Source organism: Scatophagus argus, chromosome 13 (assembly GCF_020382885.2).
Source record: "Scatophagus argus isolate fScaArg1 chromosome 13, fScaArg1.pri, whole genome shotgun sequence".
NCBI lineage: Eukaryota > Metazoa > Chordata > Actinopteri > Scatophagidae > Scatophagus > Scatophagus argus.
In genome coordinates, this window is record NC_058505.1 from 3,332,818 (window position 1) to 3,358,044 (window position 25,227).

Consider the following 25,227-nt stretch of genomic DNA (forward strand, 5'->3'; position numbering starts at 1 on the left):
GCCTCGGCGACGCGACAGTTTGTAGTGATGTGATAATGTGCTGAATGTAGAGATAAAACCTGCTCGCTCCATTTACAAACACTGTGCAGCCGTGTCTCTGTTGACTGAAGGAGCACCAGGTGACCAGAGGTGAAGATGACAGCGAAACAGTAAATCAGCTCCAGAGGCTCAGTAGAAGTGAATAGGAAACCAAGTGAAGATTCGTAGGACCGAAGTGTCAGATGACATTTATTCTTCTTCTGTGCTGGCAGCTATTAGTTGTAAATTAACATAAACAAGTTTAGGTGTCCCTTGTGTTGACTGGGCCATTTATAACATGAAGATTACCAGAGTAAAGATTTTCCAGTGGTGCCGTGCAGAAATGGAGAGCTCTGAATGGGTGAGAAGGTTGCTGTTGTTACCCTTAATGTCCCGGTTGTTATCCTGTACAGGAAATGGATGGACTTCTCTTGTCTGTTTGATCGTGTTGCTCGCGATGTGAACTCGGGTTTGAACTAAAGTAAATTAGACCTGAGTGTTGATTCAGTTCCTGCCCTGCTACAAGACAGATGGGTCAAGTCTATTAAATGCTTGGCTGCCTCCGTGTCATGCTCATTGCATGGGGTTGCACTGCTATTAAGTGTGCACACAGACACACTGATACAGATGTAACACTCTGCTCTGAGGTAGGAGAAGTTAATGAAAGCTGTATCTGTAACTCCATTTTCCTTTAAACTTCATACCCCACAAAGCCCAAATTGAATCAACAGAGAGAGGAAGTACAGCGGGAGCTATGATTTGTTTCTTCTTCTGTTCCAGTGAGCAGTCAGATCTGTGCCGAAACTGAATTCCGCTGATTAATAATCTACTACATGTAGAAACAAGAAGATATTTAATTAAACCCACTGGAGCAGATTCTCCTTCCCTGGTGAGGATGTGGCTGGTGTGTGCAGCCGTATCCATGTAGGTAAGTATATGAGTACGTGTCTGTGCATGTTGCCTGGGCGAGGGTTCATAATTGTTTTAATTGTTGCTTTAATTGCACTGCGTTCTTAGTGTGACATTGAGACAGCAGGCAAATTGGCTCTGCTCCACATGACTTGACTTGAGATGACTACAAATGACTGTGGCAAAAACTGAAAATGGAAACAATGAGACACAATAAAAAATGAACTCTTGTTGTCTTTCTGCAGCTCTATTTCATATTTCATTTTCCTTTCCCAAATAACTTATTTCTGATTTTGGCCACGCCCGCAGCACGGCTCCAGAGGCAGAGGTAATGGTACGTGAATCGGTTGGACCACTGCTTTGGTCCAAACTGAAATATCCCAACAACGACTGGATGAACTGCCTTTAAAATTTGTCCAGATTTTCATGGTCCTCAGAGGATGAAGCCTGCGGACTTTGGTTTTTCCTCTAACACCACCGGAAGGTTGACATTTGGTTTTTTGTTTTGTTTTTGTTTTAAACTGGAATATCTGAACAACTGTTAGATGGATTGACATAACATTTGCTTTGGTTATGTCAATAACCAAAACCATTTGATTTGTCCACTGGACCGTTAGGGCACCTGGTGTTCGCAGTGAACGCAACGGATTTCATTGTGGTGTTTGATCAAAGCAGATAATTCATAACAAAACAGCAGATGCACGAGTGAGAATAACAGTTATTATTTCAGTGAGAAGGAGATGAGAGGAAAAACAAACAGAAATGTTGATTTGTCAGATATCAGAGAATAAAACAAACAGTGCTGTCAGTAGTTATTTCACACCTCAGGCCTCCACTGAACAATAATTGCCCTTTCTTCATAGGAAACACTGCGAGTGGATGCTTTTCATTCTTTGTGTGAGTTTGTTTGTTACATTCCTGCATCCAACACTCCACCCCGCTTCACCTCACAAATAAATAATGACTCTGCCAAAAAATCAAAGGAAAGAAAAATTACACTTCACTTCCGCAAGAATTGTGTCTCCTATAACGTCGGATGACAAAACAATACAAGCAGCTCAGAGCAAGAAGAAAATGAAAACACAAAACAGCAGGAAACTTCTGAGTGGTTGAACGTGACTCCAGCTCCTGGTCTGGAGTTTACTGCAGATTTAACTCTGTGCAAAGTGGACCAGGAGATTTAATGGTGTCAAGAGCAAAGGAAAACCTGTTGGGGTCTAATCAGCAGGCGACATCAGGAGGAATCAGGAGTGTGGTGGTACGAGACACGGAGGTACAAGAACATAAAACTCGGATCCGGAAATTAAGTGACCAGGACGGATGAGTGGTTCAGCTGCGATGGGATCCCCTCGCCTGGTACCTCAAGTGTTTCTCTATCAAGTTTCCAGAACTGATGCTGGTTGTCTGCAAAGCCTTAATGTTTGACCTTTGAGTTGGTTGTGCTTTGGAAGCTCAAATGGTTGAAACAATGAAGCTCTTATCTGTATTACAGGCCCAGTGGCATCGTAGCAGTGTGACCGCAGTAAGCCTGTGAATATTCTCATTCATCCAGGTCAATCGAACGCTCACGTTCACGAACGTTCATGCTCAGAGAGCTCACAGAGCATGAACTGATGAAGCCTCTTGGATGAGAGGTGAAACGTCTTCAAAGACAAACAACTAAGTCCAGTTGCGTTCGGTTGAATTTCCTTGAGATAGTGTGACTGCAGATTTCACCTCATCTCACCTTCCCCTGCGGTTTTCTGAAAAAGCCCTCCGAAGATTCAATTTTTGATTTGTCTGTTCTGGGCCTGGATTCAACATTAATGTGTTTTTTTGGATGGATCAGTGGTAGACCAGCGAGACGGCTGTTGGTGGTTCTGACCTGTCAATGATGCCGCACATGTCGACCTGCAGGTGGCTGTAATTTCCCAGCAGTCTTTGCTGCACCATAATCAGGTCCACCGGCTGGTTCTCCACGTTGAGGAGACGCATGCAACCTTGGAAGATGTTGAAGGGATTTTTACATTCCTGACTGTCCTCAGCTGGACAACCTGGACAGGGAAGAGCCAATAGAAAAACAGAAGAATGACATGACAGCAGAGCTCACAAAGCTCTATAGGGATTAACAAAAGAGCAATAGCTAGCAAAACTGTGGTAAAAGTGTTCCACCACACAAAGAGTTGAGCTGTGATTTGTATTTTCAATCGGCTGCAATAATGCAAATGTAGGCCAAGCCTTGTTCAAGTGAATACTGGTATCTTTTTCTTAGTAGTCAGTGTGTAATGTGGAAAAGCAGATAGTGAGCGTGTATGTGTGGGATGATAAAAAGCCGGCGGCAGTTAAAGAACATGCCTGGACTGCACAATTTCTGAGAAAAGAGCAGACAAAAGTGAGATTTAAGGAGAAATGAAACAGAGGAGACAGAAAACAGGAAGAGGAAGAGAGAGAGAGAGAGAGAGAGAGAGAGAGAGGAAAGGAGGGAATGAGAGGTGGATGGGAGGAAAGATAAAGATAAAGCAGACTTATTACTTTCATTAAAGAACAGCCACAAGCTAAATTTGGCTCAGTGTACACATAACTGTGGTGGTGAGTATTGATGACATCAATACTGCTGTTCAATATATAAAAATGTCAGCTTTCAAATATTAATACACATCTTTCAGGGCAAATACGACAAGTTCACATAAAACCACAGTGAAACAGAAGCAAAACAGTCCGGATGATTAAATGTATTTACTGCAGCTGTGGCTTCAGGTTAAAGGTGTCATGAAAGGTAGTGGCCTCTTTGAATATGAAAAAACATAAAAAGAATTTTAAATAAAATTACTGCTGAAAAGTAATTAAAACAGCTGAACTGGAACATTAATTATGTTTAACATCCTGAATACCGATTTAGACTTTACTCATATTTTCTCCAGTGAATATTAATTAGCAACATTATCAACACAGTCAGTATAATGAGGCTAAGGATTTGCCTGCTTGGTTTCCGTTTACAGATTTCATGTTTCGTTCTTACCACCGAAGAAGAGTTGACTTCCTGCGGTGACGGAGGAGCCAGCATGAGCGACGCCTCCTTCCTCTTTGTCCACTGAGACGGTCAGACGACCTCGTCTGGAGTTCAGCTCCACTGAATGCCACTGACCGTCGTTCAGAGCAGAACCTGGGAAAACATTTCACAATCATATGTGCTTTCATTAAGTAGCACTGGAAAAAAAAAAAAGAATTACAAAAATGTTTCAACTCATTGAGCATAAATCAATTGGGGTGAGAGGCGACAAGTGAGGTGGGTCAAGGATCACGTCAAAGATTCGAGGTTAGAAGTTGTAAAGTTGTATGTTGGGTGTTTATCTATAAGGGCACTTGTAACAAGAGGGATGCGGTCAGAAGGTCATTTTAGAGGCTGTCAAACCGACCTGCACTGAGGTCCAGCAGTGCCCTGCCGGCTCTATGGATCTGTAGCCGGAGTCGGGCCTCACTCAGGTAAAGCCAGACCACGCCCCCTTCCTGAGGCAGGGCAAAGGTGAGCAGAAGCCCCGCCTTGTTCCATGTCCGGAATTGAAACCCCACGGACACGCCCCCTGAAGGGGACGCCGTCGCCCCCGGCAACTGGAGGAAACTGTGGGGACCGGGGAACGTTACGGCCACAGAAACTGGCTCAGCACAAGAGAAGGTCACATTGCCCTGAAACATGCAGAGTGCAGAGAGAGGAGGTGGGACAGAAAACTGATTACTAGAGAGATAAAACAACATAAAACATGAATATTAATCAGCTTCAGGAGGGTGTGTCGATGTGACCTCTGTCGCAATGATCTCATCAGCAAGTCTCCTTTAGAAAAAAAAAAAAAAGGAAGCCATGAATACAAACTGAAAAGTCACCCAGCTAAGAGATATGGAGGTGGGAGCGTATGTACGTGAACAGTATATAGACATTTCTGTTGCGGGCCATTGTTTTGAGTAGTGGTAATGACACCAGGTCCATTGCTAAGGCTGCAGCAGTAATATATTACAGTCGCAGCTCTCTGCTGGGAATATCAGTCCGCTATCTTTATAAAGCTCCGGAAACACAGATGACATCTAAAAGCCCTTTGTAGAGCTGTTAAAGTGATATATGGAGGTACATTGTGGAGGATGCAGCACCACTGCAAAAAATAAAGTAAAAGTGAGCTATAAAATCCCCCAAAAGCCATTCACTAACACACATACACACCCAAAACCACCCTCACAAACACACACACGGCACAGACAGCTCTGTTTCATTGGGTTACTATACCTTTAAGAATGGACAAAGGTAGTCTCTATATTAAACTGGACCACAACTTTGTTAATGCTCTATTACCATGAGAGCTACAAAGCCCCTATTAGATCTTCAGCCAAGCATGTGAATCTTTTCACTTTTTGCCTCTGTGCTCTCTGTTCCTTTACTGTAATGGGAGAAATTTGTTAGAAATGGTTCAGAGTCGCTCTCCACTGAGTTTGGTCCACTTACTGCCACGGTCCAAACATGTAAATGTCCTAATGAAAAAGACAAGGACGACTGAAAGTCTAACCGTCGCCCGCTCTCATCTGTCCTCTCATCGCTCACTGTCCTCGTTAAGCGCTCGTCAGCTTCATTAAACAGCTAGCAGCTCATTAGAGGCAGCAACTACACAGAGACGATGATTTCCCCGTGGTGCTCTAAGCATGTCAACACGTATGAACAAGACGTGCACGAATACAAACACATCCTCATGTACTGCACACTCTGACCCGTAGTTATTTATGCGTGTGACACACTGGTTAGCATTACAAAGGCTTCAGCGTAATCTTATCTTGTAATAAGCACATCACATATGAGACCAAGCAGAAAGTTTTACCAGCTTTTGGCTGAAGTTTGTGGAAGGCCAAATTTAGCCTGCAGATTCAGTTTTAGGTGGTGCAGCTCCAGCTACTGAAGCTGTATTTGTCTCAGACATAAAGACTCAGGGTCCAGAGAGCTGGGGAGCTGAACATCAAAGCTCTTTGCGTTCCCCAAATGATTTACATAATTTGTCATCATCACACTAGAGGAATAAAAACAACCCTTTTTGAGCTAACTGCTATAAAATGATCAATACTGTGTCAAGGTGACCAACGTGACTCTGTTTTCCATGTATTTTTTTCCCCGTCTGTCTCTGTGTCTGAGATGGTGTTTAAGTGATGTGGCTGTGGTGCACCTGTCCCTGTCTCTCCTGGCTCCTGATTGACTGCTGATTGACTGCTGATTATGCACACCTGCCATACATCAAGCAGCACATCTAGGCCAGCTCATCAGCCACTCATCACCAGGCTGTTTGTTCAGCTACAGTGGTAGTTCAGGCCTTTCCTTGTATTAAGATTACAGCAGCATTACAGTAAACCTTGCATAGAATTTCCTCACTAATCATTGTTCTCCACCTGCATTCAGCATCACTCAACACTTGCCCGCTCTCCAGATAACAACCTCCATTAACTCCCAGCCCGCCCACGCCATATCTCCATCTCCGCTCCCAGCTCCCCGTAAACAATAAATACCTCTTCTATTTACTGTATCTTCAAGTGTGTCTGCGTCTGATTAAACAAAAATCTTCACATGCTGTTATATATCTGAAGATGATGAGTATGTACAGTTCTGCCAATTCAGTACCAACAAGAATATAAACAAAATGAGAGCAAAAGTGTAAACTATTCAAATGAGAGCATTTCGGATGGATGAGGTGATGCTGTGATGAAGGATAGAAGGAAGGGTGAAGACTGAGAGCAAGAAGTGATTTGGACAACTGAAACAAATGGACTTTCAGATATATTTTGCATAGGATAAAGTGTTGTTGTGTATTTATGTAGGTATGTAAATTACATTTAACTGCAATGAGCCTTCAGCGCTTCAGTCCATTACTTCAAGAGGTTAAGGTTGTGAACTCCAGGGGCGGTGATGCTGCACACAGTCTTGAATTTCCCTCGGGATCAATAAAGTATCTATCTATCTATCTATCTATCTATCTATCTATCTATCTATCTATCTATCTATCTATCACACTGTAATTTTTTTTGGATAAACAAAATGTCTAAAATGCGAGATAAATTCCAGTACATTAATATAGAAAGCTAACTGCACTGGACTTTCAGTTGAGTTGATACATGACAACATTTTGCTTTAATTCATATCAACAAGAGTTTGAAATGATGTGCCAGTTAAAATGGCTACCCTCTGCATTCGGTAGCCTGATGAAAAAGAATGACTTGAGGTCACAGTTTGTTCTTCTAAGGGGCACATTATAATGCCAGCCTGAGGACATTACAGTGAATTAACTGGACAAATGAGGTGGACTGGTAATTCTGTTTTCTTTCAGGACCACCCGTTTTGCCCAGAGGGAGCACAAGTCTCTTTGTTCCAATTATCTTGAAGCTCACATTTAGGCTTCTTTGTCTTTCGCAGACACCCCATTAAACCAACAGACACATGAGGAAGCTAGCGTTACCACACACTTACCTCTTGTGTTGCTACCGTATACACATTCACATTTACAACAACACGCTCTCTTCATTCTATCAGGACAAACTCATCAGGGTGGTTCTGGTTGTGTCTGGCTACTTTCCATCGCTGGTAAGAAACCTGATTGTCATGATGAAATGTACTACTTACCACTGCAGTGACTTGGTGGTCGTTGTGTTTAGCCAGTTCTATGAGGTTTAGGCTGTTGTACATCAGGTTTTCCAGGCAGCCATGAAAGCTGTTCTTTGGTTTCTGAGAGCCAAGGATCTTCACTGCTCCGACACTCAGCTGTATGGGGAGGAAAACACACATAAAGTCTGTTTTTGTGTAAACACACTGTATATGCATTTTTGTTTGTATTCAGAACGTGTTCCCACAGACATGTTGAGGTGCGTTCACTCCCACCTGCTCGATGTGCCAGTGGCTGAACTCTGCAGGGATTTGAACCCTCTCGGTGTGTTTGTCCACAGTGAGGTTGAGGTGAAAGCCGCGTCTCTCCACTGCTAAATGGTGCCAATGCTGATCGTCTAACAGGCTGCCGAGTGAAGCGAGACGCCGGGGCTCGGAGGATGAAGTCCTACCTGGGAGAGATGATGAGTAATGACTTTCTGCTTATTTAATATGTATGTTTACTTCTATCTGGCATAACATTAGGTAAAATATTTTCTTTTTAGTTATGTAATTTGTTGTTGGCTGTTGGATGTTTTCTCCTCTTCCAGCTCTGCTTCACTGACCTGACAGCTTGTTGTTTGTTATCTGACCTGTTTGTTTGTTTACTTCTCATTATTTGACCCCAAAGTAAGCTTCTTTCTGACAGTCTGACCTGGTGTCGAGGGAACGCAGGCCCACTGACAGCTACAACACACCAGCCTCCATATTGTGTCGAAATATCTTTTCTCAGTATCCCACAGTGAGGATCACGCCGAGGTCAGATGCTCTCATCTCATTGGAGACAACATGATATCTGCATACTCGCACTGAGAGCTGAAGTCAAATATGTGATAGTGCTTTGAAAAACTGCGGAGGAAACAAAGCGAGACGTCATTAATGATGGATGAGCGGCAGCTGGTTTAAATATGTGGATCCCCCACTCCCGAAGTACTGGGTGAAAAACTTTGTATTTCTGCTGAGAAAAGGAGCTGCAGAAAGAGCTGAATACAGTCGGCCATTAAAAATGTATTAGATATTCTTTGGGGAGACACAGCAACAACTTCAGAGAGAGAACCAGAAACAGTTTGAGAGATGATGGACAAATTTATTTTTGATATTTGAGCCCATTTGTGAGATGACGTATTTGACTGCAGCTCGGATGAGAAAAACAACTTCATCCGGAAGGAGAAAAGTTTGGATGTGGAACTCAGGACACGGAGGAAGTATGTCTGAGGTGAAAGCTGGAAAGAGTTAAAAACAAATAAGATGTGTTCAGTGCCATCGATTAACGGAACAAGGATCATGCTGTAGAAGGTTAGGACGAGACAAAGATGAACGATTTGATTTGGTGTGTGAATGACTGGAAAGAGAAAGCCAATAGAGAATGAAACAAACAGAGAATAACTCCAGTGATATTAATGTGAACCATCTCTATCCAACACATGTCTATCTGTCTTAAGTTTCTTTCTAATACCGACCTTATTCTCCTTTCATGAATATGCTCTATTGTTATGTAAGAAAACACAGAACTACAAGTGCAGTAACTCTGAATGAAGTCTTTCCAATATATTCCACAGGTAGTTTGAGTTGAGTTAAACTACGGGCCTTTTGTAGCATCCAAACTCATCTAATTGACTTGCATATATTTACATTCGCAGTCTTCAGATCTCTTGAAATTGAGTTTCACCAACTCAAATTTGATTTCCATCGATTATTGCTAGTGTGACAACCAGACAACCACTTAAAAATCTGTATTATCAGTTTGAATTATAAAATATAACCACTTCACATTTATGTTGAATCTCTGCTCTAATTAGCTGTCACTGTTGTGTGCTGTTAAAATGTTAATTATTTTTGATGGGTCCGACACAGGTGACTTCACCACAGATTTGATAATGTGTCCAAAATCTTTGCTGACAAAATGAGCCAATTAAGAAGACTTAACTCACTAATCAGGAAACTTAAGGAAGCGTCGTGATAATGAGGCGACTCGCTTCATCTCGAAAACCCTCGAGACTTGTGGACAACTAATTAAATGAGGTGCTATGGATGTAAAATGAAGCATGATTCTACAGCTGCGTGGCTTATTTCTCACAGCCAATTCGGTACATTCAAGAAGGGGATCCTAAATGTGTGCTATAGGCTTCCTTTACTGTCACCGGGATCAGTTTCTAGGGCGGCACGGTGGTGCAGTGGTTAGCACTGTCGCCTCATAGCAAGAGGGTTCCAGGTTCGAATCCCGGTCTGGGCCCTTCTATGTGGAGTTTGCATGTTCTCCCTGTGCCTGCGTGGGTTTTCTCTGGGTTCTCCGGCTTCCTCCCACAATACCAAAAACATGCACATTAGGTTAACTGGCTACTCTACATTGCCCCTAGGTGTGAGTGTGAGAGTGTGTGGTTGTCTGTCTTTGTGTGTTGGCCCTGCGATTGACTGGCGACCAGTCCAGGGTGAACCCCGCCTCTCGCCCGTAGTCAGCTGGGATAGGCTCCAGCTCCCCCGCGACCCTGACGGATAAGCGGTATAGAAAATGGATGGATGGATCAGTTTCTAGGAATAAAATTCGATTTAAAAGATGCAGGCACACACTACGGTCGTGTTAGTTTAGCTGTACAGATGAGCAGGTGGCTGCAGCAGTTCCCCCTCATGTCTTTTGTCTCCACATAAGAGTCTGTGCTGAGCTCTGCATGACTTTATCATTCTGCACACGTCCTCAGGACAGTATCACCTTGTTGTATCTTGTCTGCTATTCTATTACGGCTGCTCAGAATCTGATTGTGGAGAAAGACGCTGACAGCTCTTATCAGGAAACAGGCTGGTCTAATTATTTCAGCGGTTCACTTTTGTAAAGCACAACGTCTGTCACACAGTCAGCCCAAACCAGAAGCTCTGCTGTGATCAACTTGAGGCACAGAGTGAGAAGTTTGCCTTGGAAGTTGACTTGTTTTATTTATTCATTTCTTCCGGTGATTGAGATGAGGTGAAGTGACACAATATTTAAAACGCTGTCACCTACTTTTCTGTTGTCTCAACTGAGTCAAGTCTGCATTATAAGCTAAACTGCCAGTCTTCTGATATCATGGAGCTACAAGCACCAACACAAAGCTTTAGCTGCAACTGTAATATCGCTGCTTCATCTAGCAATATCGCTGCTAACTGAACCTGAAATAAGCTCAACAGAAGCGTCCTTTTAAAAGATAAGTCGTTCAAATGACAAAATAAGAAGCGCTGACAAAAATTAAGACCCGAGAAGCTGTGTGGGTAAAATTCACTTACACTCACATGCCCCTTGACAGTAAAAGACAAACTGAGCTAAAGACAAGTTTTGCACTGACTTTGAATGTGGATTCAAAGTTGTGTTTCCTTTGTGATCCAGGACAGAGTGGCTGTTGGTGTTAACAGAGCAGAGAGGACCACATATGGGCTCTGCGGGTGATTACGCAATCTGTAACCTGTAAAACCAATGCAGGCAGACAGAGCGGCGAAATATAAAACCAAAAATATGAGACAGAAAATCAAAGAAAACAACTTATAGCCACTTCTGAGAGACCATAAAAGGAAAAAAATGGGCAGCGAGTTGTGTTGGCGTATGCAAAAGACAGAGATGACAAAACAACGCAGGAAGTAGAAAGCAGGAAAGATGCTTGGTGAGGAATATTAAAAGGGTGTGTGTGTGTGTGTGTGTGTGTGTGTGTGTCAGGAACGGAGAGAAAGAAGAGGGAGACAAAAGATGAAGAGTGTACAGCTGAAAAAAAAGGCAAATGGCCTCTCTGATGAGGGAAAACAAAATGTCGCAATGGGAGACACAGCAAGACAAAAAACTGTAATTACAACAGAAAAGGAGGAAGATGTGAGCATAACAAAGCGCAGAGCATAGTAGCGGGGGAGAAGCGAGGAAGAGGAGAGGCTCTTTTCTATCATTTTAACAGACGGCTTTAATTTCCTGTCAGCATCTCTTTACGACGACACAGTCGTTGAGTCAGACACACAACGTGTCCAAGGTGGAGCAGCGTTCGCTTAAATCAGACGCTTCCTGTTGGGCTGTGAAACCACCAACTTCGAACTTCACTTTCTGCTTTTGTTTCCCACCTGTCTGTCTGTCTGTCTGTCTGTCTGTCTGCCTGCCCTGGTTGGCCTCACCTGTCCCTCATTACCCCCCCCATGTGTATTTACTGTGTGTGTCAGGTCATCTGAGTGCCTCGTGTGTCTCATGTTGCAGTCTTTTCCCAGACCTTGTCACCCCTTTTGTTTTCTTGAACCTTTGCTTTGTTCTCCTGCAGGTTCTCAGGTTATTAGGTTTTTGAGTCTTGCCGGCTCCCTCACTTGGATTTGGCTTTTTTGACCTTTGCCTGCCTCACTATCCTGTAAACTTTTGCACCTTTTTCTGTGTTAATAAACTCATCAAACTGCACCTGCTCTGCCTCCTGCGTCTGCATGTGACTTCAGTCCCTTTTATTCCCCAAAATGTGTAAGGGAAAATGTCATAACATTTTTTAAATGTTATTTTTATTCGTGACGTGCTGTCATCTCTTCTCCAAATGCAGTAATTTCACAAGTTTAGATTCTGTGCGAGGAGGAGGAGGAGGAGGAGCAGGGGGAAGTGACGGATGGATAAAAGGAAGGAGAGATGTGTGAGAGAGGAATGGACGATGGAACATAAGGATGTGGGACTGAAGAGTATTGTGAGAAACATAAATCAGAAGTGGACAGAAGAAAAGATTCAAATAAACAAAGAGGTGATGAAAAACTAATGGGTTAAACTGTGTTAAAAGAAGAGAAGACACAAAGATAAATGGATGGATGGATGGAGAGAGTAGTTCAGCAGATGGGGTCCTGATGAGAGGTGAGCCATGTGGTGATGACTCAGCATGGCATCCTGACAACCTCTGCTTTAACCCCATTCTCTCTCTCTCTCTCTCTCTCTCACACACACACACACACACACACACACACACACACACTCTCTCCTCTGTACAAACTGTACGCCATGCATCTAGTTTTGCAGAGTCCGGCCCTAACACATGCTACATTGAGCGGGTACCATCCATCATGGCTGTAATTAGACAGCGACGCCACAGCAGAGCGCGAGCCAAGATTTAAACCAATCAGGCGGCAGCGTGCGCGTCGTCCTTCTCACCCAACCACAACCAATTGAAAATTATTTCAGAGCAAATCAAACTGTCCTGCCAATATCTTTCCCACTGCTGGTCAGACAGAATTACTGTAAATATTAATCAGTTGATTAATGAATCCACCTGCCGGGAGGAAAAGTCATGTTTCTTGGAGTGTCTTTGCTGAACCTGGCAAACGTTTACTTTTAACGATGCCAAGTTTTTTAGAATACTGATGGATTCAAAGATCCAAACATTTGTATGTTCCTGATATATTTCTGACATTGTAAGACAGACACTTTTAAACATTTAAGCCTTTTTTCTAATGCCTACCAAACTAAAAAAATAAGGGCATATGTATCGCAAAACGTTTTGTTTGATGAAAGGATAAATGTTTTGTAGTCTTCAAAAAGCTTAGGAACATCCTCAACTGACATCAGTTCTAAAAATATTTTTTAAATGCTGTTCATTTTTTTTCTGTTTATCGCTTACTTCATTAGTTTGTAAGTGTTTTAATCTAAATAAAAGAGCTGATAGGGAACACGTTTAGGTACAGCTGACTTTTCCTCTGTAAGTTAATCCAGTATTTCCACAGATTTGTGTGTTATACTCCACGCTACTGTATCAGTATGTACACTGGATCTTCAAGCTCTGGAAAAAATGTATAAGAATTTCTACCGGCTTAAGTGGTCTTAAGAGACATTTTGTTATCTCATTTGCAGAAAAACAAACAAACAAACAAACCAATGTGGTGGATCCAGTGAATCCACCGAAGCAGCGCTGCACCTCTGAGTGTGTATGAGAGGATGCAGGTTGCCATCGGACACGAGCGAGTACCGTTTCTGTTGTGCTGTACCTCGTCTGAGCATCAGCTGGAGCTTCCCTCCCTCTAACTCCAGACTGAGGCCGAGTCCTCCCTCTCCCTCCGCATGCAGCAGAGTCCCCGAATTCCTCATGGTTTTGAACTGCAGGGAGACGACGTCTCCGGACGTCCGCTTCCGTCCGGGACTCAAGCTGTACAACAGACTGCTGTCGTGAAGACTCACCACATCAGAGCCTGAAAGACGACACAGAGACACGACCGAGTCAGGAATTTATCATGAAAAAAACTAAATCCAGACCTCAACCTTAACCGAAGCTAACAGCTCAACGGTGTTCACGTTTCCCTTTGCTCAAAGAGAATGCATGTGTTTTAATTTGTGTTATCTTTGCATTGTCTTTCAGTGTGGAGGAACCTGCAGCAGCACACAGCAGATGATTGTGTGTCAGGGTGAGTCTGCTGCAGACAGACAGCGAGGGCTGAATCTGTATTCTGTTTGTCACTTTTCATCAGTAAGCTTCACCTTAGTGTCCTGCATGCAGGTGAGGTGAGCTGAGACGAAGAGTGTGTGCTGAGGGCAGGCGTGTTTGTGTGTGTGTGTGCAGGCTGTAAAGAATGGACTGCAGATACCAAAATAGTTTAAAATGAGCAGCAGCTGAGTTCAGCATCCATTTCCTTTCGGCAGTACAACTAATTTCTCTGCCTGAATGTTTTTTAATGATCTTGGCAGGCCTTTGACTCCCTAACGTCAACACTCACACGGAATCACACAACCACTTGGCTTGCAGTAATGCTCATATTGGATTGTACAGTGTGTTTCCTGCTGATTGCAGAGCAACCAGACAAAGCTTCAGAGCACCAAGTCATCCTCAGCGTGGAAAGTTGACTTCATGAGTCTCCTCTGAAACTCTACACAGCATCACACAACTCTAATTAGGGTTAGATCACATTTTGTTTGACAGTATTCTTTCACCTTATTATAATTATCCCTTCAGGTGGACCAACAATTGATTGGTTCTGGTTTGTGGCTCGAACAGGAGCACAAAAACAGTTCTGTTCTGCTCTACAGCCTGTCGCATGTCCCAAAGACGGTAAAATTATGAGACAGTACGAAAATACAGGCAGACAGGAAGTCTTTAGGCAGACAGGAAGTCTTTAAAAGGGGGTGCGGTTACTTTGTGTTCAAAGGTTGACCGAAAGACTGTGATAAACTATGTGTTTTGATGGGAATATGAGGTGACAGCAAATCGCAGATGCTGAGTTTTTAATCAGATTATATTGACTGACGTGTGCCCACCTGTGAGGGGAAACCCTGATGTTCTCTTTTGGGTTTATGTGTGTGAAATCTCCTTTTGACAACAGCCCAGGCATTGTGAGGCGTTCTGTTGTGCTGCCTCAGTGACAGACTAATTCCCACGCTGGCTCTCTTCATACTGTGGTAAACTGCTTTCTACCAGCAGCTTCGTTTCAGCCCCCGTCAGTACGTTACTTTGTTTTTTCTGAGGAGGATTGTGCTGTGCATGCTACATTAGTTTACCACCAGGAAAACCAAGAGGCTTCGCTACCATCCGTCACACGGGCTGGAAAACGGATCACACTAAAGTATCTGCCGTGTCCTCAAATAACTTTGGAATATGTTCACCCGACTAAAGGCCATTCATCTCATAACCCGCCTTCTTCCAGGGGGGACAGCAAGACTTTTAAGGAACACGAAACGGTTTTATCATAAAACGTCTTTTCACTCGGTGAGCAAATAAATTGAATTAGTGGCCAGAGGGTCGAGTGTCATGTTTCCTCTGCACACCCGACTGTGGTCCGCGAAATCAATTCAGGCTTTCGGGTCCTGGATTGCAGGTATCGAGTAGAAGTAAAACAATATGCCTCACTGTCCCCCCAAAATGTTCAGCTGTAGGCCACATAAAGATGATAACTTGAGTGTTCAACTAATTCTGTGTGTATATTAGCAGGAAATAGTGACCCAGATACAATAAAAGTATTTAAATCAAAATGCCAAAAACAATAACAGACGCTAAATATCTCGCCAAACTCGCTGAACTCCACGGGCAGGCGAACCAGCACTCAGTCTGACTGCATCAGCATCTTAGCACACAGTTAGCATTTAGCCCAAGGCAACACTGGGCTTCACAGGCCTCAGGCCAGTGCAGTGAGACATGTTTATTCACAGCATGATGCACTTCAATTGTACCACAGAAAAATTTAGATAAAACTTAAGATGATAAATGGCAGAAGTAACTTTTGTTTGTTAATTTCTATATGTCACCCTTCTGTCATATTTCTTGTTTCACAGGAATCAGCGTTGAAAACAAACACAGTTCTTGTTATTTTCAAAGCTTCCAGTCTGACAGTGCAGCCATCAGATAAGAGCAAGAAGACACAGACAGTCCAAACAGAAATCATGTTTGTACGCTAATATTTACAGTTTGATAAAAATATTTGAGGATGTGTATGTAAATGTGTGGCGTTCCTTTTGACATTCGTGAGCGCGTTGTGTTTTATGAGGGACAACAGAGAGAACAAACAGCCGTGAGGGCAGAAATCAGGACAAAGGCTACACTGAGAATTAAAACTTCTTCAGCTGAGCCGTGAAGAGGATGAAGAAGAGCAGGAGCCATAATCAGTACATGTTTAATTCATACGATGTTGGGGGCAGTCGTGGATCAGCGGTTAGGGTGTCGGACCCGTAACCGGTGGATCGCTGGTTCGATTCCCCGTCCCGGTGTCCATGGCTGAGGTACCCTTGAGCAAGGTACCTAACCCCCACTGCTCCCCGGGCGCTGCACGCGGTCGCCCACTGCCCCGGGTTTGCTGTGTGTGTGTGCACGTCACTTGGGTGGGTTAAATGCAGAGAACAAATTTCGTTGGAGTGAGTTCCCTCCAATGACAAAATATGTCACTTTAATCTTTAATCTTAATCTATGTCATGCTAATCCTAAAGGCTGGGAAAAAGAAACTACAACTTGCTTTTATGACTTAAGTAAGAACACAGAATGAGGGGATAAAATCAGAAAAAATGTTTTGGTGGGAAGAAAACGTGATGTTTTATTTAGCTCACTGTGTTGGTGTCAGTCCTGCCAGTGTGTTGCGTGATCTGAGAAATTAAAGAACAAAGACAACATATTTTGCAGAGCACAGAGTGTTTTGGCTGTTAATAACAAATCCAGGAGCGTGAATCAACTCTGAGATGTGGAAATATCTCCAAGAAAAGGCTGGTTGTTGTTTGTCGTATCTGTGGATAAACAAAAAATTTAATTTAACTGAGTCTTACTTATCTTTGGAACTCAGATCAGATTAAATGTGTTCTGTATTGATTGGTGCGATGTTCCTCCATAGTTGGGAGTTATTTGGCATTTTAAATTCTCCATGCAAACTTAATTTCCCTCGAGGTCAGTAAACAAACTCGGCAGACACCTCGGATAAAAAGGCGCAACACCCACCCACGTCCAGAGTTTTTTCAGCTGGATGACGACTCCAGAGTGTCCGGTCAGTGCATTAAAGGAGACAGGACCTACCGTAAGGACATCCGTAGGTCTCCAGCCGGAGTCCGATCCTCCCGCTGGGGTTCCAGTCCAGAGGGATGAGCCGGAGGAAGCGAGCGATCGCCGGCTGCTGCAGCTTGTACTGAACCACACTGTCTGCATTACTGTTACCTGGAAAAGACTGACAGCACACCAGCACAATGAGGACTCGTTAAATATGTATCTAACTAATTAATGCTCCCAAACGCTCACATATGACTGTTGCTCAATTTAAATCAAACCCAACTTCCTGCAATATGGGATTATGATTTAAACTTAAATGTAAACTAAGGGTTAGTCTGCATTTCATTTGATATTCATTGAAATTGTACGGCAGAACAAACAGCAGCACTTGTAATGCAAATTTTCTGTCTGTTAAGTCCATATATGTATGCATGTAACTAACTTTTTATTACTCCCTGGAAGAGACATACATAACATATGCAGATAGAGCAGACAGACAGACAGGCAGATATAAACAGGAGAATAAAACAGTCTGCTCTGTAGAGATTATGTTCATTAACCTACTTTAAACTGATGGCAGACATTTTACTTTCTGCAAAATTTGGACTATGAACAGAAAATTGATTGTCTGTTTTTATCTGACTCTGGGCCGAATGCCTGATGGATCGCTCTTTTCATCTCTTTCCATCGCTCCCATCTGGCAATCTATCCTAATTACATCCCTCCCTTGAAGTTGACATGCAGGTTAACTGGCTCTCCCAGTGCTGAATAAAAGCTTAGACACATAATTAACTTATTAATTCTTCTGTAATGATGAGAGAGTGGAGCTGGATCTCCTCATATGGTGAGTACACACACGGCATTTGACTGCAAGAGATTCACTTTTGTATGGCTTTTGTGTTCACATGGTTGTCTGATAGCTTTTAACTCTTGGGCTTTTGAGATGTTTAAAAAGTGATATGACACGTCACACCTGAAGCCCGCTGTGACTGATGATGTAGTCTTTAATGGCTCATTTACGCTGGAAGCAGCACAGCATCTGCAGTGAGTGTTTCCCCTTCTTCAAACCCCAGACGCCCCGGCTGCCGCGTCTAGCATGAAGGCGTCTCTAATGTGGATGCATTAGAGGATGGTGTCGTAACTCTGAGTACTCCGGGTCCTGAGGATACTTCACTTCTTTCTCAGGAACCGTTTGTTGAATCACCTCTGACCCATTCCATATGTATGCAGTCACACAATGGGAGAGAGTGGAGAAAGTTATTCTTCAGATTTTTACAGAACTTATTGCAGTTTTTTGTGAAGAAAACATGACCTTTACTTCCAAGTGATTTTTCTCAGTGGAGGGCTGGAAAAAGGCTTTGTGTGATGGTGGTGTTCTGAGCGATGTGCTGTCAGAATTTTAGAATATTTACAGGCAGTGCACTTTGGGAAATGGCTCCAAGGAAAGTGCAGCCTGAATAATCACATTTGGCTGGCAAAAAAAGAAGTACCCTTCTGTAAAACCTGCACTTGTACTTCAGAAGCAAGCTGCTTTTGGCTTTGTGGAAAGTGATCTCTTGAACTGCATGTGTCAGACCTTGTGACCTTTGAATCCTGATGTCCAGATTTTGTAGAAGAAGTTGTTGAAATATTCACAGATATTTACAGCTGTCGGAGGCTCCTACTAGCTGATGACTTTGAGCAAAGCTTGAGGGACCTTGCCAACCAAAAACTGATTCTACAGCCTGACCTTGGGGTTAAACTCTTGCCAAAATGAACTGCGGCAGTATACAAAGCGCAAAAACAAATTCATGAAGAAATTGCCTTCCTCAGTACTCCCAGTATCCAGGAGAAAGAAATTACTGAGCATGTCAGAGCATACCTCAGAGTCAGACACACAGCACTTGTCCCTTTTCTTCTGACTTGGCACTGGATCAGATCAGATCAGCATCGATGAGATTTCAGAGAAGACCACTTGCTCAAATACGTGGCTGTTGCTCGGAGTTGCCTCCAAGTATCAGTTAACTATCCTGATTTTCAGCATGAGATGAACGGAGTCCTCAGGGGTTCAAGGTTGGGCTTGGAGGTTTGGCTTACAGAGAAGGAAGGACTACACTAAACACAATCGGTTGGGGGTGAAATGCTGCCCCAAGTAAAAGGGCTTAAGTATCTCAAGGTCTTGTTCACGAGTGATGAGTGTGAGATGGGCACGTGGTTCGGTGCAGAATCAGCAGTGATGCTGGAGTGGACCCGGAAGGCAAGGCTCTCGATCCACCAGTCGCACAATCCAACTCAGGACTAGCAGGATGAATTATATATCCCATGGAGTACCTCAGGATCACCGAGGAGGAGCTGGAAAACGTTGTGGAGGAGAGGGACGTCTGGAGTACCCTGCTTAGCCTGCTGCCACCGCGATCCGACCTCGGATGTGGACGGAAGGGAGACAAGTTCTACAGCAAAGCTTTTCAACCTTGTTGAGCAGCAAAGCTTCAACGTCATCAGTGAACTTGATGTGTCTGCTGCTTTTGCCATGTTGTTTGTACTGGACTTTTGTTAGAATTTGGAAGACTTTGAACATTTTCAGCTTATGCTTCAGTTTATTTTTCCTTTAGTGGCAGAATTCCTCATTATGTATATATGCCATATACCCAACCAGTTTCTCGCTGCACACGTTTTTCTTGTTTTTTTGTCAGGTCACCAACCCTTGGAGATTTTATTCAATGCCAATGGCAGAGTGAAATAGGTAAAATGGTTATTATTGTTTTTATCATGTGATGCAACTGCAGGTTTTTTCTCCCTATGAGACAGTTTCTTGTATTATCACTCCAATTCCATCTTTTCTCCTAACAACAACAGACACGATTCACAGGCCCAGGAGAGGTCGTTAAGCATAGTGTTTCCTCAAACAACAAAGACACAGAGGGAAGAACCGAAACTCGATTACTTCGAGACCGATGATGTGAATTCTTCAACAGCTGCCTTTGATGAGCGGAGAGAGTATAAGATACATGGTGAGAGAGGTTAACTGTCAATGTGAACGACACAGAGAAAGTAATAAAGAGAGGATGTCGAGTGGAAAAGAAAGGAGGTGATACGGAAAAGAGTATCAATGGGAAACGAAAGGGACAAAATGAATGGGGAAGAAAATCACAGTGTGAGAGTAAGACGGAGATCAGCAGCAGAAAATGAGAAGATGAAGTAAAGGAAATTTGAGAAGAACAGGAGAAAGTTAAAAAACAAACAAAAAAAAAAAAACACTAGTGTCCTCATTCCCAAGCCTCCGGGCAGGAGGAAACAAACCGATAAAAAGGAGCGAGACAATAAAGAAAAGATGGATTCTTATATTTTCAAGCACCCGCGGGCTTCTGAGAAAAAAGCAATAGCAAGAGAGAAAGAGGAAAAGAGAGAAAAGCATATTTCCTCCGCTGGTCTTCAGGCCTCTGAGCTAAAAAGCAGCTGAAGCTCAGTGGACGTTGATCCAGCAGCTCCGCCATCAACTTTCTCCTCTGACAGACTCTGTAAGCCGAGCTGATTTAAAACACAGAAGTTGAGAGACGCTTTGAAATGTGACTGGGATTGTGCTCAGTCTACGCAGGCCGTCAGATCAACCTGTTTTTAGGCCGCGAGGAGTCGTTCTCTGCTGTCTCAGAGAAGATCCTCAGTGCTGAGATCAGCTGGCTTCCCTCCGTATGAGGAAACCACGTCGGCTCTGCTCCTCATGAAAAGCTCCTCTCTGCATCGCAGTAACAAATGTGTTCTTACTCTGGATAAACGCCCAAGCAAATATTATCATACCACACTTTAACTTCTCGTGAGGAGCACGCAGGTGAGAAACATATTTTGAACTGTTGTGTTTGCTTTCAAACAAGATCAAAACTACTCAGTATTCCTGTGGTGGTTTACTGAACCCTGTACCATCACCACAGGGGGGACAAATACGAGTCCAACATGACACCTGTGTGACGGGAAAACACTGAAGAGGAGTGCTGTGTCTGCCAGGAGAGGGGAGGTGCTGCCTCACTGCCTCTGCTGTCCAACTGACTGATTTCTTCATTAATGAGCCCTGCACAGAGCAGCTGAGCTTTTCCACTTTTTTTGGTTATGCTGTGCCATGTTTCTGCCGTGTTGTTACTCGTGATCAGCGGTGGAAAAAAGGGCTAAAATGATCTACAAATGTAGGAAACACTATTAGTAAACATTATGCTCGGGCAGTAAAAGCACTCGGTAACAATCAAGTGTACTGGCGGTTGGATTTACTGGATGTGATCAATCCTGTGCAACTGAACTTGATTAAACACTCAATAGTTAACTTTATAGTGGGTAGTAAATTGAGAGTGGAAACGAAATTTAAAAAGGATAAAGATATAAAGAGACAGAACTCAACTAAATACTGTTCCATACGAAAAGTTTTCAGCCTTTAAAGTACTGAAAGTGTGGTAACATAAACCGTATGGACGGAATTTTGAGGACACCTGCCCATCACACCAACAGGGACTTTAATGACGTCTCCTTCTAAACACACAGACAGCTTTGCAGCTCTAACAGCTTCCACTCTTCTGTGAAGGCTTTCCACAACATGTTGGAGTGTTTCTGTGGGAATTTGTGTCCATTCATGCAGTAGAGCATTTGTGAGGTCACACACTGATGTTGGACCAAAAGGCCTGGCTCACAGTCTCCATTCCAGTTCATCCCAAAGGTGTTGGATGGGGTTGAGGTCAGGACTCTGTGTGGGCCAGTCAAGTTCTTCCACACCAAACTCATCCAACCATGTCTTTATGGAGCTTTGCTTTGTGCACTGGGGCACAGTCATGCTGGAATAGAAAAGGGCCTTCAACAAACTGTTGCCACAAAGTTGGAAGCATAGCATTGTCCAAAATGTCCAAGATTTCCCTTCGCCGGAGGTAAGATAAAATGGATATGATTTTTAATAAATTAATAAATAAAATATATTAAATATTAATAAAATTGTATATGTTTTTAAATTTGTCTGCAGTGAATGTAAATTCACATCTATTGTATATGAGTTTGGAGTCCATCATTTGGTGTTTGTGTATTCACAAGAAATCTTTGTTGAAATCTTTAAAAATACAAGAACAGTTTAAATAAATGGTAGTGAAGGACAAGGTGTCAACACACAGTCTGCGTCTCTTATTGTATCAAATCTCATTCTTTAACATCTTTCAAACATTTGCAGAGATGGATAAAAATCAAAATGTTGACTCCCTCTTTAAAATGTCCAAGAGAGAGAAAGATTTGGGGGCAAAAGAGACGCACGGTAACAGACAAAAACTTCAAATCGTGTCACTCAACCACCTCTCTGTTCGTGATCTGTAGCTGCACAGATTTGCAAAGTCAGCAGGGCTTCAGCATTGGTTCATACATTATTAACAAAGAGATAAAATCATGATGACTTGAGTTAATCTGGATGAAAAGGATAGATGGAGAGGGAGTCACAAAGCAGCGCTCAGCACCACATCACTTCGTATGAATGACACAAAACAAAAGATGATGACACTAATGGATCCCTGAGGAGACGCACGAAACCAAAGAACAAAAGTGAAGACACTTGTTTGGAGGGATGGGAAGCGTGACGCCATCTTAACCCCACGGTTCACTGCAGTCTGGACTCACCCCTATACTGTCCTCCTGTCTGTACTGTTTCCAGTTGTGTCCCGTGTCGCTGAACATAAGCAGGTAGGACGTCAGCCAATCAGAGCTTCCGTAGCGGCCCTGGGTAGCGACAGCGGTGATCTTGGTCCGCTCGCCCAGATCAACCTCCAGCCACTGGTACCTGTCTGAGGTGAGAGGAGACCAACCTCCAGCTCCTGCAGGGCGAGAAGGACAAACACCAGCAAACAGGAGAGATTTTTAATAAATCTGTGAGGGATGAGATGAAATGAGCTCAAGTTGTCAAAGTAAAGTTTTTTCTTTTTCAATGTCAAAAAGCAGATTGAAAAATGAACCTTTAGTTGACCTTTAATTCCGAAGAAACCTTGTTTTTTATGAAAATCGATTGCAGCACAGCAGACATCTTTAAAAGCATTTTGAAGTCATGGTGGAATAGAAACCAAACATTCATGAGGAATTTACATTTGCTTTGTGGCCCACAGTGGCTTCAGGCCTTCGTTTCTTTTCATGTCTGTCTGAGGCACAAGCACATTTGGTGCTATGGAAATAATCAGTGCAATCAGCATTTGATATTTGACTTGCCAAAGCAAAAAGACACACACACAAAAGTAAAACCAACAGTGCCCAAATATCCATAAAATAATTCTTGCACTGATGTTGAGGAATAATTTTAAAACATTTATGGTGCCTGCCAACTGGTGTCTCTGCAAGAGAGATTTTAGAGGACCAGCCAGCAAACATCGACTCACCAAATGAGGGAATAACTTTTAGACCCACCAGGTTTGCTCCTGCATTGCCTGGGAAGTCAGCTCATGACAAATAAAGCATAAAATAAAGATCGAAGCACATTTCGTTTCCCGCACGCAATATCATCCGTTTGAGGATAAAAGAGCCAAGCATTGATTAGGTGAGTACAGCATGCCTTCACGTGTGCATCCTTCCTCATGTTAAACGTCGTCAATAAGGGGGCTACATGAGCATGTGTAATGTGATCGATTAGAGTGAGTTGAATTATTAAACATATGTGCACTATTTCAGTAGGTTTGTAACCTTGCTGATGTATAACAGCATCAACATCAATGCAGCACACTAGCATCAGGACCACTTACTGATGCAGATCATACAGCGTAGCTGAATAGCATGTATACAGCAGTGTGTGTGTGTGTGTGTGTGTGTGTGTGTGTGTGTGTATTTCTGTTTGTACAGGAAAATAGTTCAGTATTTTCAGTATTCAGGCCAAAATGACGATTCAGAGCCCAAACAACAGATGGACGGGCTCTGAAGGAGGAGGCTGTTGACCAGTATCCTGCTGGGCACGCATGCACACACACACACACGCACACACACACACGTATGTATGAGCAGGTGTCAGAAAGCCCTAAAAACAAACACAGAGACAGCCAGCTTTAATACCAATTGACTTTTAGAAAGATAAATCAGCTCCCAAATATTTTGTACGTTCAAGCTGTGAGTTTCCAGCACAACGCTGTAAGTGTTAACATGGCTTTTGTATTCAAGACCACCTAATATACTAGCAATATGCACTGATTCGGACAGAAAATCATGTATGGTATGCAGTATGTAAAGATAAGTAAGATCAGTATGCATCAGACCAGTTTACTCATGCATATTGTGTTCCATGATGAAATTAAATGAGTGCACAGACACAAGATACTGAAAGGTTTATCTCATACTTTAAAACGGGCACATTACTTCTGAGCAACTTTGTGCTCCTAAGATTAATGATCCGCGTTTTATGAGCCTGTTTGGCACTAACATCAACGTCCTGAGTGACCGTAAAGTTTCAGGCTGATATCAGCGCTGAAGTTCTGTTACGAACACAATGAGACAAACAACATCATTTCATCGTGTCTGTCTGAGAGCCTCACTTCAGTGTAGTTTTATACGTCGTGTTATCCATTTCCACCCTCGGTGTCATGTAAGTTCAAAAGGACAACAGTTTGAACTTCAACAGCTTTTGTTACCAGTGAGAAATGCCTCTGAACGACGTGCGGCGGCAGGTCAAGAGGAAAAGCTCAGCAGTGAAAATGAATTAGCGTCGCTCTGCTGGCTGGTGGAACCTGATCTTTAAAGAGCTAAAGGCCAACGCTAATAAGCACTTGACTAACAGACGTGACCGGTGACAGAAGAACAGAGGAGAGCAGACACTCTGACCTTTACTCGTGATGATTACGCTGCAGAGAATAGAAAGCGATGTGAGAGAGACGACTGAGAGGCGCTACAAAGATTTACTGTGTCCACCCTCTCGGTATAACTGAAACTAATGTAACTGAGGTGAACTGAAGGCTGACGGTCCGAACACTTTCTGTCACGGCTGTCTCTTCAAATCAAAGAGATCTCCCCGGTTTCTCTCCCCGAGTGCCTGTCAAGGCAGCAGATCTAACAACCCACTGAGGAAGTGAAGAATAATGGAGGTCACAAGTGAGACATCCCTGCTCTGACAAAGTTAATGTGGCCTAATGGATCAGTGAAATGTGGGAATGTAAAACCAGATCCACAGGAACAGACGATACCCTAAACACAGTTTGTCCTGAACCAGCCACCAAAACCAAAATCTAATCTGTTCATATTTGAGTCTAAGTGGAAATTTTTGCTGCAAATTTGAAGAAACGTCCCTGTGGCGTC

The 25,227-nt window shown here is 43.1% G+C and overlaps 1 protein-coding gene across 2 annotated transcripts in view; it reads right to left on the reverse strand.

The window, feature by feature from the left end:
• Positions 1-25,227, reverse strand: part of LOC124069719 (contactin-associated protein-like 4) — a 78,911-nt gene that overhangs the window by 31,039 nt on the left and 22,645 nt on the right. For both annotated transcript variants that reach the window (XM_046409111.1, XM_046409110.1), the window contains exons 3-10: positions 22,585-22,778; positions 17,005-17,152; positions 13,511-13,711; positions 7,802-7,977; positions 7,547-7,684; positions 4,323-4,590; positions 3,926-4,069; positions 2,792-2,960 (exon numbers count right to left, since the gene is read on the reverse strand). In XM_046409111.1, the coding sequence (XP_046265067.1) occupies positions 2,792-2,960; positions 3,926-4,069; positions 4,323-4,590; positions 7,547-7,684; positions 7,802-7,977; positions 13,511-13,711; positions 17,005-17,152; positions 22,585-22,778 (1,438 nt within the window). The remainder of the gene's footprint in view (positions 1-2,791; positions 2,961-3,925; positions 4,070-4,322; positions 4,591-7,546; positions 7,685-7,801; positions 7,978-13,510; positions 13,712-17,004; positions 17,153-22,584; positions 22,779-25,227) is intronic.